The sequence below is a fragment of the Callorhinchus milii genome, unplaced genomic scaffold (assembly GCF_018977255.1).
Source record: "Callorhinchus milii isolate IMCB2004 unplaced genomic scaffold, IMCB_Cmil_1.0 Scaffold4, whole genome shotgun sequence".
NCBI lineage: Eukaryota > Metazoa > Chordata > Chondrichthyes > Chimaeriformes > Callorhinchidae > Callorhinchus > Callorhinchus milii.
The window spans coordinates 80,553,754-80,568,627 of NW_024704745.1; the positions used below are offsets into that span (position 1 = coordinate 80,553,754).

Genomic DNA, 14,874 nt, shown 5'->3' on the forward strand with positions numbered 1-14,874 from the left:
ACACTAACCCCTGTACCCCATCACCCCAGCCCTCGCCCGGCCCCACTGGCTCCCTATCACACACACTAACCCCTGTACCCCATCACCCCAGCCCTCGCCCGGCCCCACTGGCTCCCTATCACACACACTAACCCCTGTACCCCATCACCCCAGCCCTCGCCCGGCCCCACTGGCTCCCTATCACACACACTAACCCCTGTACCCCATCACCCCAGCCCTCGCCCGGCCCCACTGGCTCCCTATCACACACACTAACCCCTGTACCCCATCACCCCAGCCCTCGCCCGGCCCCACTGGCTCCCTATCACACACACTAACCCCTGTACCCCATCACCCCAGCCCTCGCCCGGCCCCACTGGCTCCCTATCACACACACTAACCCCTGTACCCCATCACCCCAGCCCTCGCCCGGCCCCACTGGCTCCCTATCACACACACTAACCCCTGTACCCCATCACCCCAGCCCTCGCCCGGCCCCACTGGCTCCCTATCACACACACTAACCCCTGTACCCCATCACCCCAGCCCTCGCCCGGCCCCACTGGCTCCCTATCACACACACTAACCCCTGTACCCCATCACCCCAGCCCTCGCCCGGCCCCACTGGCTCCCTATCACACACACTAACCCCTGTACCCCATCACCCCAGCCCTCGCCCGGCCCCACTGGCTCCCTATCACACACACTAACCCCTGTACCCCATCACCCCAGCCCTCGCCCGGCCCCACTGGCTCCCTATCACACACACTAACCCCTGTACCCCATCACCCCAGCCCTCGCCCGGCCCCACTGGCTCCCTATCACACACACTAACCCCTGTACCCCATCACCCCAGCCCTCGCCCGGCCCCACTGGCTCCCTATCACACACACTAACCCCTGTACCCCATCACCCCAGCCCTCGCCCGGCCCCACTGGCTCCCTATCACACACACTAACCCCTGTACCCCATCACCCCAGCCCTCGCCCGGCCCCACTGGCTCCCTATCACACACACTAACCCCTGTACCCCATCACCCCAGCCCTCGCCCGGCCCCACTGGCTCCCTATCACACACACTAACCCCTGTACCCCATCACCCCAGCCCTCGCCCGGCCCCACTGGCTCCCTATCACACACACTAACCCCTGTACCCCATCACCCCAGCCCTCGCCCGGCCCCACTGGCTCCCTATCACACACACTAACCCCTGTACCCCATCACCCCAGCCCTCGCCCGGCCCCACTGGCTCCCTATCACACACACTAACCCCTGTACCCCATCACCCCAGCCCTCGCCCGGCCCCACTGGCTCCCTATCACACACACTAACCCCTGTACCCCATCACCCCAGCCCTCGCCCGGCCCCACTGGCTCCCTATCACACACACTAACCCCTGTACCCCATCACCCCAGCCCTCGCCCGGCCCCACTGGCTCCCTATCACACACACTAACCCCTGTACCCCATCACCCCAGCCCTCGCCCGGCCCCACTGGCTCCCTATCACACACACTAACCCCTGTACCCCATCACCCCAGCCCTCGCCCGGCCCCACTGGCTCCCTATCACACACACTAACCCCTGTACCCCATCACCCCAGCCCTCGCCCGGCCCCACTGGCTCCCTATCACACACACTAACCCCTGTACCCCATCACCCCAGCCCTCGCCCGGCCCCACTGGCTCCCTATCACACACACTAACCCCTGTACCCCATCACCCCAGCCCTCGCCCGGCCCCACTGGCTCCCTATCACACACACTAACCCCTGTACCCCATCACCCCAGCCCTCGCCCGGCCCCACTGGCTCCCTATCACACACACTAACCCCTGTACCCCATCACCCCAGCCCTCGCCCGGCCCCACTGGCTCCCTATCACACACACTAACCCCTGTACCCCATCACCCCAGCCCTCGCCCGGCCCCACTGGCTCCCTATCACACACACTAACCCCTGTACCCCATCACCCCAGCCCTCGCCCGCCCCACTGGCTCCCTATCACACACACTAACCCCTGTACCCCATCACCCCAGCCCTCGCCCGGCCCCACTGGCTCCCTATCACACACACTAACCCCTGTACCCCATCACCCCAGCCCTCGCCCGGCCCCACTGGCTCCCTATCACACACACTAACCCCTGTACCCCATCACCCCAGCCCTCGCCCGGCCCCACTGGCTCCCTATCACACACACTAACCCCTGTACCCCATCACCCCAGCCCTCGCCCGGCCCCACTGGCTCCCTATCACACACACTAACCCCTGTACCCCATCACCCCAGCCCTCGCCCGGCCCCACTGGCTCCCTATCACACACACTAACCCCTGTACCCCATCACCCCAGCCCTCGCCCGGCCCCACTGGCTCCCTATCACACACACTAACCCCTGTACCCCATCACCCCAGCCCTCGCCCGGCCCCACTGGCTCCCTATCACACACACTAACCCCTGTACCCCATCACCCCAGCCCTCGCCCGGCCCCACTGGCTCCCTATCACACACACTAACCCCTGTACCCCATCACCCCAGCCCTCGCCCGGCCCCACTGGCTCCCTATCACACACACTAACCCCTGTACCCCATCACCCCAGCCCTCGCCCGGCCCCACTGGCTCCCTATCACACACACTAACCCCTGTACCCCATCACCCCAGCCCTCGCCCGGCCCCACTGGCTCCCTATCACACACACTAACCCCTGTACCCCATCACCCCAGCCCTCGCCCGGCCCCACTGGCTCCCTATCACACACACTAACCCCTGTACCCCATCACCCCAGCCCTCGCCCGGCCCCACTGGCTCCCTATCACACACACTAACCCCTGTACCCCATCACCCCAGCCCTCGCCCGGCCCCACTGGCTCCCTATCACACACACTAACCCCTGTACCCCATCACCCCAGCCCTCGCCCGGCCCCACTGGCTCCCTATCACACACACTAACCCCTGTACCCCATCACCCCAGCCCTCGCCCGGCCCCACTGGCTCCCTATCACACACACTAACCCCTGTACCCCATCACCCCAGCCCTCGCCCGGCCCCACTGGCTCCCTATCACACACACTAACCCCTGTACCCCATCACCCCAGCCCTCGCCCGGCCCCACTGGCTCCCTATCACACACACTAACCCCTGTACCCCATCACCCCAGCCCTCGCCCGGCCCCACTGGCTCCCTATCACACACACTAACCCCTGTACCCCATCACCCCAGCCCTCGCCCGGCCCCACTGGCTCCCTATCACACACACTAACCCCTGTACCCCATCACCCCAGCCCTCGCCCGGCCCCACTGGCTCCCTATCACACACACTAACCCCTGTACCCCATCACCCCAGCCCTCGCCGGCCCCACTGGCTCCCTATCACACACACTAACCCCTGTACCCCATCACCCCAGCCCTCGCCCGGCCCCACTGGCTCCCTATCACACACACTAACCCCTGTACCCCATCACCCCAGCCCTCGCCCGGCCCCACTGGCTCCCTATCACACACACTAACCCCTGTACCCCATCACCCCAGCCCTCGCCGGCCCCACTGGCTCCCTATCACACACACTAACCCCTGTACCCCATCACCCCAGCCCTCGCCCGGCCCCACTGGCTCCCTATCACACACACTAACCCCTGTACCCCATCACCCCAGCCCTCGCCCGGCCCCACTGGCTCCCTATCACACACACTAACCCCTGTACCCCATCACCCCAGCCCTCGCCCGGCCCCACTGGCTCCCTATCACACACACTAACCCCTGTACCCCATCACCCCAGCCCTCGCCCGGCCCACTGGCTCCCTATCACACACACTAACCCCTGTACCCCATCACCCAGCCCTCGCCCGGCCCCACTGGCTCCCTATCACACACACTAACCCCTGTACCCCATCACCCCAGCCCTCGCCCGGCCCCACTGGCTCCCTATCACACACACTAACCCCTGTACCCCATCACCCCAGCCCTCGCCCGGCCCCACTGGCTCCCTATCACACACACTAACCCCTGTACCCCATCACCCCAGCCCTCGCCGGCCCCACTGGCTCCCTATCACACACACTAACCCCTGTACCCCATCACCCCAGCCCTCGCCCGGCCCCACTGGCTCCCTATCACACACACTAACCCCTGTACCCCATCACCCCAGCCCTCGCCAGATCTTCTTACTCGTTTTCAAATCCCTTCATTTCCTCGCACCTCCCTCCCTCTCCCACCTGCTCACCCCTCCACTCCCCCACCCGCTGCCTCCGCTCGGCTGGCTCCGGCCTCCTGTTTATCCCTCGTCCCCTCAGCTCTACCATCGGTGGCCCTGCCTTCAGCCATTACACCCAGAAAGGTGGTGGGTGGAGGATTTCTCCGGTCCTGTCACACGTCTCAAAGCGCTTCAAAGAATATACTGTAAAGTGAATTGACTGTGAATTTTGTGGGCGAAACGCGGCAGCGAATCACTGTAAAGGAGGAACACAGTCTACACTTCTCAAAGGTAGTCTCTCATCCCACACTTCAACCTCACCCACAAAACACACTTTACAGTATTTTCTGTGAAGCGCTTTGAGACGTCTCTACGACGGGAATCAATACCGAATGCAAAGATTATTATTATTACTTTCCTTCGTGTTCCCAGAATTCTCCGTGCGGCCAATCACCGGGAGAATAGCGCCAGGAGAAGCCCAGAGCAACACCATCACCATGTAACAGGGACAGAGCAACACCCTCACCGACTGCCCTTCCCAAAGGTTAAAGGCAATCGCTGTCTCACAGCCTGACATACGTTTGCTGACAACACCACCAGTGGAGGCCTGTAACTCAGAGGTTAGAGCTCTCGCCTCGCCAGCCAGAGGCTTCCCGGGCAGGGAGAAACCATAGATTCCTTACTCCACGCACCTCTTTACCAGCAGTGAGTAGGAACCCCGTTGTCAGTCGATTGATGAATTGTTTTTCCGGAGGTAATAACCCGTCCAAAACAATAAATAATAAAAATAATATTGTCAATTTGTTTTGAGGGATTATTAACCCTAGAAAGCGATCTGCCAATCGACTAACAAGAATAACTTACATCTGGGTTCCTACTTATTGCTGGTAAACAGAGGTGTGTGGAAGGATGGACACTTGCCTAAGGTTTCACCCTTCTGGGAATCGAAGCCGGGTCCTCTCACTTGCAAGGTGTGCGCTCTAACCACTACACCAGGTCTCCTGCTGACCAGGACACCGGGAGAGAGAAACTCCCTTGTGATGCTGTGAGATCTTTTACCATCTCTGGGACGCTATCCTGTATGAAGGATACCATATAAATGCAAGCTGTTGTTGTCCACCCGACAGGGCATAGACAGGATGGCAGTGTTACATCTCAGGTACCCATGAGATTCCGGTGTGAGCGGTGATCTTCCTGATCACACAGGGAGGAGATGTTACTCTGGGCTTTAGTGTGTTGGCCGAGAGGGAACTATCAGTCTGGGACACGTAGAGGAGGAAGGAACTGCACATGGACATGTTCCTTTAAATAAAACAAGGTCCTGATTATCTAATCACCAGATCGTAGAATCTTATAGTAACTGTGGATCACGAACAACACTGCTTCTCTGAAATAATCTGTGTTAGAAAATACAAATAAGAGACGCACGCTCAAATGGATTATATTGTTTTTTTTAATACTCAGAATCCCAATAGGTTAATACACTCAGCCAATTGCTACTCATACATATAAGGTTACATAAGACTATATACTTGTATACACATAATCAAACCACACCACCAAGTTCTAGTTCTAGTTGGTTGTTTCAGGTTTTCCAGCTTTCAATCTTCTGTCTTAAGCAAAGCGGTTCCAGGTCTTCCAATCTTCTTTCTGGCCGGCAGACTGCTGCGGCCTTCCTTCTTCTTTTCCAAAGTGTTTCAACGGGGTCTTTTATACCCCCTTTCATCCAATCATTTGTCAAACCTTGAGCCATATAACCAGGTCACCAAGGTCTCAAAAACATCTCAGGATGTGTAGTGCAGGGCCCCACATCTTGTTTTCGTAAACCCCCTCCATTTTGTATTAAAACTGCGAATCTCAACATCTGTCCTCTGGCACTTCCCTCCCTCACCCCCCCCCCCCCCCCCGCACACATACACCCCCGTACACACACACACCCCTCCACACATAATCCCCCATACACACACCCCCACGCACACATACACCCCCGTACACACACACCCCTCCACACACACTCCCCTATACACACACACCCCTACACACATAATCCCCCATACACACACCCCCCCGCACACAAACACTTTTAGATTTGTTTAATATTTGCCTCATTAAATACTTTAGTAATAATCCTTACAATGATACAATTCCACATTCTGGAAAGATGTCCCAAAGCGCTATTATTCCGAGGATAATAATCCCTTCAAAAAAAATTAAAAATTTGAACACTCGATCCACGACTGTTTGTCAGACACCAGGAAGTATTCCTTTACCCAGAGGGCAATTAATGACTCGAATGGGGGTTGAAGCCTGGACCCTGGGACTCGTTTATAAAGCAACTCAATGCGGTGTCAATGTTCAGTGGTTAGACACTCAGCTCACAAGTGAGAGACCTGGGTTTGATTCCCGGCAGGTCAGGGTGAAACCTTGAGCAAGTTTTCTTGCTCTACACGTCCTGATAATAATCTTTCAAAAAAAAAAAAAAAATTGGTCACCTCAACCCACACCTGTTTGTGGGACAGACGCTGCTGCGTTTCATGCACAATATACAGTCAATTCACTTTACAGTGTATCCTGTGAAACGCTTTGAGACATCTCGAAGACGTGATGAGGCTCTGTATGAAAGGATTATTATTAGCATTATATAATGCAGTGATGGGGGGAGGGTGGGTGAGGTTAGATTGGCCAAAGGGCTTTTTTCATGCCGATCGATCTTGTGATGCGCTGCGTGGTAGTTTGGTGCTGTGCATTTTGTAGATGACTGCGGCAACCAGTTTTGCACACAGCAACGTCCCACAAAAAGCCTTAAGTGAGTGACCAATTTTATTTGGGGGATTGTTGGCCTCGGTTTAACGTCTCACTCAAAGGATGTTTCCTCTGACATTCCCAGTACATTCCCAGCATCGATGTGTCAGCCCAGACTGTCAGTTCAAAATTCCAACGTGTGGACCCCATGACCTACTGACTCGGATGTGAGGTTCCTCCCGACTGAGACTGGCTGACACCAGACTGAGCAGTGCGTTAATGGAGTCTTGTAGCTCAGTGGTTGGAGCACAAGCGACAGGACCCAGGTTCAAATCCTAGGCAGGTTGCTAACTTAGGCAAGGTTCTTGCTCCACACGCCTCTGTTTACCAGCAGTAAGTAGGAACATAGTTGTTAATCGATTGGCGGGTCACTTTTCCTGGGGTAATAATTCCTACAAAAAAATGAATAAAATAATAAATTGGTCACTCAATCCATGAATGCTTGTGGGACGCTGCCCTGCACAATTGGCTGCCACGTTTCACCCACAAACTATAACAACAACAACTTGGATTTATATAGTGCCCTCCACACCAGACGGCGTATGTAGTCAAATATAGAAATATAGTCAATTCGCATTACACTATATTCTGTGAAGCGCTTTGAGACATTTAGAAGATGTGATAAGGCGCTGTATCAAATGCCAGGATTATTTATCCACACTTGCTTTGAAGGGGGAGCAAATACATATTAAAGAGGGATAAGTGATGAGTATGGGGGAAACGGGTGAGCGGGTAAATGGGATATAGTGTTCCAGATGGCCCTCCTCCTGTGCTGTGGAATTTTTATGGACCTATGATCTTGTAATGAAGACAGAGAGGGTTGAAGGCTCAAGTTTGAAGACTTCAGCCATGGTGATGGTTTCTGTAGTTGTCAGACTAAATAATGGCCACGTTGTGCTTTGGAATTGGTGTAACACTGCCCCCCTCCGGCTACAACTAGAAACCGCAGCACTGGACCGCACCAAACTCTGCTTTCTCATGAGCTGTGGCCTTCACACGCCCTCTGTTCGTCCGGCCGGTTAGTGACCAGGGCCATTGGCAAACCAATAACATTCCTATCTCAATCCTGTTAAAATGGGAGTCCCAGAGTGCTAGCGACGTGGAGTTCTGTAGCTCACTGGTTAGAGGACGTGCCTCGCAAGCGAGAGGACACGGGTTCGATCCCGGGCCAGACAAAATGTTGGGCAAGTTTAGTTACTCCAAACGCCTCAAGTGAGTAGGAACCCAATTATTACTCAATTTTCGGATTGCTTTCCGGGGAGTAATAATCTCTCCCAACAATAAATGAATAAAAATAATAATTTGGACACTCGATCCTTGATTGCAAGCTCGCTTCCCGCTATCCTTTGCGAGCTTGCTCTCTCCGAATACACCCCCTTCCTCCTACACACTCAACTGACATAAAAAAGGCATCACACACACAATCACATCAGCCGCCATCTGCCATTTATTCACTAATCAAAACACAATTTATTTCAATTTGTTTTTCCCAAAAAAAAATTCATGCGTTGCAAAGTGGACAATGAACGTCACTGGGTTCTGACCTCCCCTCCTCCCACACTCTCTCTCTCCCCATCCACACAATTCTATCAACCCCTCCCCCTGAAAAAACACTCCCATTGTCCCCGACTGTCAAAGGACATCCATCGTTCAATCTGTCCGGTTAACTTGGCAACTAGGAATAGCTCTCTCTCCCCCACACATCAAACACTTCCTGGAACAATGAGGAGAGAGTGGAATTGACAATCAAGCCAATTTTCCCTCAAAGTCGTGTGGGGGGGGGGGGGGGGTAGAGAGAAGAGGATAAAGAGACCCAACTGTGTATTTTTGTGCCTCTCTCTCTCTAGCCCCCACCCCCACCTTAGAGGCATGATGATGCTAGCGAATAAATAATAAATTGAAGATTGGGTCTGGTCTTGGGGGCCGAGAGAATCTAGAGAAAAATGGCCAACACTGAATGGGGGTGGGGAGGGGGGAAAATAGCTGATACTGGGTTTTGGGGGGAAAAAAATAACCGACACTGGGTTCATTCTCCCTCTCTCCACCACCCATCCCAATTATCAATGCAGGCAGGATCTCCAGGATGGACAAGGATAAGATAAGAGCGAGACTCCCCCCGAAACATCTCACTGTAAAAACATTCAATAAATAACTATTTACAGACAGGTTGGACAATTGGAAGTATCTTACGAAGGCGGTGCTGTGACTTGTGGGGAGGGGGAAGGAAGCATCGAGAGTAAGACAAACCCCATAAGACCTCCCCACCCCTCGATGCCCCTCTGCCCGTGTTGCAACCCATGGCGTGGGTCCCCTTTAAGACAGATGAGTCATTGGCTTTGATTGACAGGTCCATTGGTCAATCAGATATGAGGGCGGGTGCCAGAGAGTGGGTGGGCTCCACCCAATGAGTTGGGAGTGGGTGGTGGGGGGGGGTGGCAAGGAGGTTCCTCGGAGTTGGGGCTACTCAGAGGCCTGGCTGTGGTCCTCCTCAGGGCTCTCCCCCTCCCAACTCCCCTTAAAGGGGCAACAACAAATAGATACGTGGTGGGGGGCTTTAGCCATAGCAACCCACCATCTATATGGGGGAGAGAGGGGAGAAGGAGGGGTGATGATGGGGGAAATCGGGGTTGTTACCCGAAGGCAGTGATAAGTCATCCAAACAGAAGCTGCACCTCAAATTGTTTTGCATTGTCAAGTCAGGAACATTCAATAATAATAGGAACAATTCCGGCATTTGACACAGAGCCTCATCACGTCTTCGAGACGTCTCAAAGTCCTTCACAGGATACACTGTAAAGTGAATTGACTGTGTATTTTGTGGTTGAAACGTAGCAGCCAATTGGGCACAGCAGCGTCTGTCCCACAAACAGCCGTGGGTTGAGTGACCAATTATTATTTTTAATTTTAGTCATAGATAAACAGAAGATGGGGGTAGCTCAGCGGGTAGAGCACTTGCTTTGTAAGCGAGTAACCTGGGTTTTTCTAACCCGGGTTTGATTCCCGGGCAGGTCAGGGCGAAAGATTGGGCAAGTTTCCTTACTCCACACGCCTCTGTTTACAGCAAACAGGAACCCGGCTGTCAGTCAATTGGTGGATCACTTTTCTGGGGATAATAATCCCTTCAAAAAAAAAAAGAATTTGGTCACTCAACCCACGGCTGTTTGTGGGACATTGCTGTGCGCAATTGGCTGCCGCGTTCGCCCACAAATATACAGTCAATTCACTTTACAGTGTATCCTGTGAAGCGCTTTGAGACGTCCTGAGAGGTGATGAGGCTCTGTATCAAATGCCGCGATTAAAACAGCTATAATCACGTGACCACGGGGGGTTAGTGGGGGGGTTTGGGGAGATGCGGTGGGTGGTGGGGGGCTCGTGATATGTTGTCTGGCTCAGCTCGATGGCCAGAGAGAGGATCATCTCTATTCCCTCCGAGAGGGATAAATGGGGCAAATTTGGGGAGCAGAGAGAGTGGGGGAGCAGGACAGGGGAAGAATGGAGAAAGGAAGTGAGGGAAGAGAGAAGATAGGTGGAGGAGAGAGAGAGAGAGGAGGGGAAGAGAGGAGAGAGAGCGAGGAGTGAGGGAGCGAGAGTAGGGAAGGGAATAGAGATGAAAGCAAGGGAGAGGGGAAGAGGAGAGAGGGAGGGAGGGAGAGGGAGGGAGGGAGAGGAGAGAGGGAGCTAAAGGGAGGGAAGAGAGTGAGAGGAGTCTCTGTACCGAGGAGCCAGTGTTAGTGGCCGGGTATCTTGGGAAGGAGATGGGGAGAGCGTTGGGAGATTTTCTCTCTCTCCCTCTTTACACACAAACAAACACACACTCACAGAGACCCACTTCCTCCCCAAAGCCATGTCACAAATAGTCGTCTTGGCTGGAGGTGGAGCTGCTGCTGCTGCTGCCTCTGCCGGGGGAAGGTTCCGGAAGGCTCGGCGGGCCTGCCCAGGCCTGGGCGGAGAAGGTGGCGTTCCAGGCGCAGGGGTTGCCCACGGGCCGCAGGAGGTGGAGGAGGTGGAAGGCCCTGAGCCAGTCCGCGGAGGACCTTCACTTGGTGGCCTTGGCTGTCCTCTGCTTACTCATCGACGTCAACATCTGGCTGATGTAGGAGGTCAACAGGTCATCCATTTTGTATCCCTACATGAGGAGCAGAATGATAGACTATTACAGCACAGAGGCTGGTACCAGCTTCCTCTCCTCCAGCAGCACCTTTCACGTCTGGAGGACCTGCCAAAGAGCTTCACATAATTTACTGTAAAGTGTAGTGACTGTTTTACGTAAGCAAAACGTGGAAGCCCATTTGTGCACAGCTGTGTCCTCACAAACTGGGGGCCAATTGGGGGTCGGTCCAATCTTACAGAATCATAGAATCTTCCAGCACAGAAGGAGGCCATTCGGCCCATCGTGCCTGTGCGGCTCTGTGAAACAGCTATGAACTATTCCCCCTCTCCCCGCTTTTACCTCAACTAATTCCCCCCCCACCCACCGCCGCGTTTACCCCAACTAGTCCCACTCCCCCTGCTCTGACCCAATAGCTGCAAGTTTTTATTTTTATAGTTCCTGTCCAATCCCATTTTGAAAGTTGTTATTGAATCTGATCCCTCCGCCCTGTGAGGCCGTGTCCGGCCCCAACAACGCTCTGTGTGAAACAGTTCTCATCTCCTCTCCGGTACCGAAGGAGAGAGAAAGAGAGAGAGACTGAGACACACTCAAACCCGTCGCTGTGCTTCAGAGTTCACTGCCTCCAGCTCTGGTCAGTGAGGCCATGCAGAGGAGAGCAGTGAGGCTGATCCCTCGGGTTAGAGGCAGCGATCAGACAGTCCAGGGCTCTTCAGTCGTAATAATAATAATCCTGGGATTTGATACAGCGCCTCATCACGTCTTCGAGACGCCTCAAAGCGCTTCACAGGATACACTGTGAAGTGAATTGACTATAAACACAGCAGCTAATCGTGCACAGCAGCGTCCACAAACAGCGTCCCACAAACAGCGTCCCACAAACAGCGTCCACAAACAGCGTCCCACATACAGCGTCCCACAAACAGCGTCCCACAAACAGCGTCCCACATACAGCGTCCCACAAACAGCGTCCCACAAACAGCGTCCACAAACAGCGTCCACAAACAGCGTCCCACAAACAGCGTCCCACAAACAGCGTCCCACAAACAGCGAAACAGCGTCCCACAAACAGCGTCCACAAACAGCGTCCACAAACAGCGTCCACAAACAGTCGTGGGTTGAGAGACCAAATTATTTTTTTAATTAATTTTTTGAAAGGTTTATTATACCCGGAAAGCGATCCACCAATCAACTGACAACCGGATTCCTACTTACTGCTGTTAACAGGCGCGTGTGTGGAGTAAGGAAACTTGCCCAGGTCTCTCGATCGCAAGGCGAGTGCTCTAACCATACAGGACTGCTTCCCCTCCCTCCCCTCACCCCAGTGTACAGACGCTGCCGTTACCAGTGAGGTTTCACACAGGAGTTTGCTGCCTCTCACTAGGTTCCCGATGGTGATGTGGAAATAGGTGTTGCCGCTGCTCCAGTTGGAAATCTTGGTGAACGGGTGAGTAGTGAGAATATCCTGCAGCAGGAAAACAGTCGGCAAAGTAACCAGGTCAGTCAGGAGGGGAGACACCCTGAAACACAGCTAATCCAGGGAGAGGCATGGACAAGTCAAAGAGATTTGATGTTACCTTTGTCTTTGGGTCAATCAGACTGACGCCGTGTTTGTTGATGACGATTAGAAGGATCTCGGGGTAGTTTGGCTCTGTGGTTTGCTGGGGGAGGGGGAAGAGGCGGTTGGGGGGGAGGGGGAAGAGAGGGGGAGGAAGAGAAAAGGAGAAAAAAAGGCACGAAAAGTTGTTACTACATTAGAAAGAGGATCCATAGAAACATAGAAACAGGAGGAGGCCATTCAGCCCCTTGAGCCTGTTCCCCCATTCTGTAAGGTCATGGCTGATCTGTACCTCCACTCCAATTACCCGCCTTTGCCCCATATCCCCTGATCCCCTGACCTGACAAACATCTCTCCCCCTCAGTCTGGACAATGTGAATGGATCCAACAGAATCCACAGCCTTTTGGGGAGAGACTGAAGTGAGGCCACAGTTAGTTGGGCTCACAGACAAGACAGGACAGTGCTGGGGAGAAGGTCCCATTTTACATGGATTGCAGGAGTGTGCACACGCGGGCCATGTGTGGCATGGAGTGCATGTATGCACACACATCAGGGAGTGCACACATATATACACACACACAGACACACACGCACACACCAACCACGCAATAACAACTTGCATCCTTCACGTAGGCAGCTTCTCGGAGTTCATACACCACACACACACACAGACACACAACACGCACACACCATACACCACACCACACACACACATACACCACAAACATACACACACACCACACACACGTACCATACACCACACACACACAGTAACAGATTACATTTGCACGGCGTCTTTCATGTCGAGAGGACGTCCCAAGGTGCTGGACAGTCAGGGATTTGGTCCTGAGCTGGGGGTTGGGACCAGGAGGGGTGGAGGGCAGGGAGGGTGGGTTAAGGGAATGACTGAAGGCATCGTGGAAGAGGAGGCCTTGAAGGGGTGAGGGAGGTAGTGAGGATGGAGAGCCAGAGATTAGAGCAGAGAGGCTGAAGGTCTGACCTCACACACACTCAGACACTTACCTTCACCTCAAAGAAAGCGGATCCGAACGTGGGCCACTTGTAGATGATCTTCAGGAAGGTGAGCTTGGCTTCCTCCCGCGACTTCCCCGCCTGTTTGTTATAATAGGCCACCACAGACTGGGCAGCGAGACATCACCATCAGCAACACCGGACATCAGACACCTGCTTCACTAAGCCCTGCATCTCACACAGAGCCCCATCACCTTATCTCCCTCAATCTCTCTGCCTTGCCCCCTCCCTCCCCACCTTCAAATCCTGCCTAAAGACCATCCTTTCTGATCGGGCTTACGGTCATCTCCTCCCTCCCTCTGGGTCAGACTCCACCACTGTCAAGCGCTCTCGGACACTGCCCCATGTGACGGGCGCTGTGTAAATGCAATTTGTTGTTGTTGAGATAATAATAATCCTGGCATTTGACACAAGGTCTTATCATGTCCTCGAGACGTCTCAAAGCGCTTCACAGGATACATTGTAAAGTGAATTGACTGTATATTTATGGGCAAAACACGGCAGCAAATTGCACACAACAACGCCACACAAACAGCCGGGGATTAGTGAACAACTTATTATTATTTGTTTTCAAGGGATTATTATCCCCGGAAAACGATCCCCCAATCAACTAACAACCGGGTTCCCACTCACTGCTGTAAACAGAGGTGTGTGGAGTAAGGAAACTTGCCTAAGGGTTTGCTCTGCCCGGGAATCAAACCCGGGTCCTCTCGCTTGCGAGGCGAGTGTCTAACCCCTGAGCTACAGGACAGAATTAATTAATTCATAAATGAATTAAGAAATCTGACAGAATTTCACACAGTAAAGATTCTCACCCGTTTCCAGTCGTCTGGGGACAGCTGCCGGATGAGATCCTGGGGCACCAGCTCCTTCAGGATTTTGGGAATGCTGGGGAAGTGGGACTTGTCATCCTCAAACTTGACTCTGTAGATGAGTGCGGCCAACTGCAGCACCTCATCCCGCGAGCACTTGTGGTAACCTCGCAGGTATTTGGGCAGCTCCTGAGGAGAGAGAGAGAGAGAGATGAGAGATAGGAGAGAGAATAGAGAGAGAGGATAGAAAGAGGATAGAGAGAGGATAGAGGGAGATACAGAGAGAGAGAGAGAATGGTGAGAGGATAGAGAGAGAGGAGAGAGAAAGAGGATAGAGAGTGAGGATAGAGAGAAAAAGAATAGAGTGAGAGAGAGGATAGAAAGGATAGACAGGATAGAGG

The 14,874-nt window shown here is 54.0% G+C and overlaps 2 protein-coding genes across 3 annotated transcripts in view; one reads left to right on the forward strand and one right to left on the reverse strand.

The window, feature by feature from the left end:
- The window catches only part of gdpd4a (glycerophosphodiester phosphodiesterase domain containing 4a), a 41,565-nt gene extending 36,640 nt beyond the window's left edge, over nucleotides 1-4,925 (forward strand). The window contains exon 16 of one of the 2 annotated variants that reach the window (XM_042334631.1): nucleotides 4,593-4,925. In XM_042334631.1, the coding sequence (XP_042190565.1) occupies nucleotides 4,593-4,663 (71 nt within the window). In that variant the 3' untranslated portion in view covers nucleotides 4,664-4,925. The remainder of the gene's footprint in view (nucleotides 1-4,592) is intronic. The other variant, XM_042334632.1, reaches the window with a different exon arrangement.
- Nucleotides 4,926-10,645: 5,720 nt separating this feature from the next.
- The window catches only part of LOC103191016 (unconventional myosin-VIIa-like), a 45,820-nt gene continuing 41,591 nt past the window's right edge, over nucleotides 10,646-14,874 (reverse strand). Inside the window, exons 23-27 of the mRNA XM_042334439.1 lie at nucleotides 14,477-14,707; nucleotides 13,653-13,769; nucleotides 12,648-12,731; nucleotides 12,416-12,535; nucleotides 10,646-11,088 (exon numbers count right to left, since the gene is read on the reverse strand). Of these exons, the coding sequence (XP_042190373.1) occupies nucleotides 10,999-11,088; nucleotides 12,416-12,535; nucleotides 12,648-12,731; nucleotides 13,653-13,769; nucleotides 14,477-14,707 (642 nt within the window). The 3' untranslated portion in view covers nucleotides 10,646-10,998. The remainder of the gene's footprint in view (nucleotides 11,089-12,415; nucleotides 12,536-12,647; nucleotides 12,732-13,652; nucleotides 13,770-14,476; nucleotides 14,708-14,874) is intronic.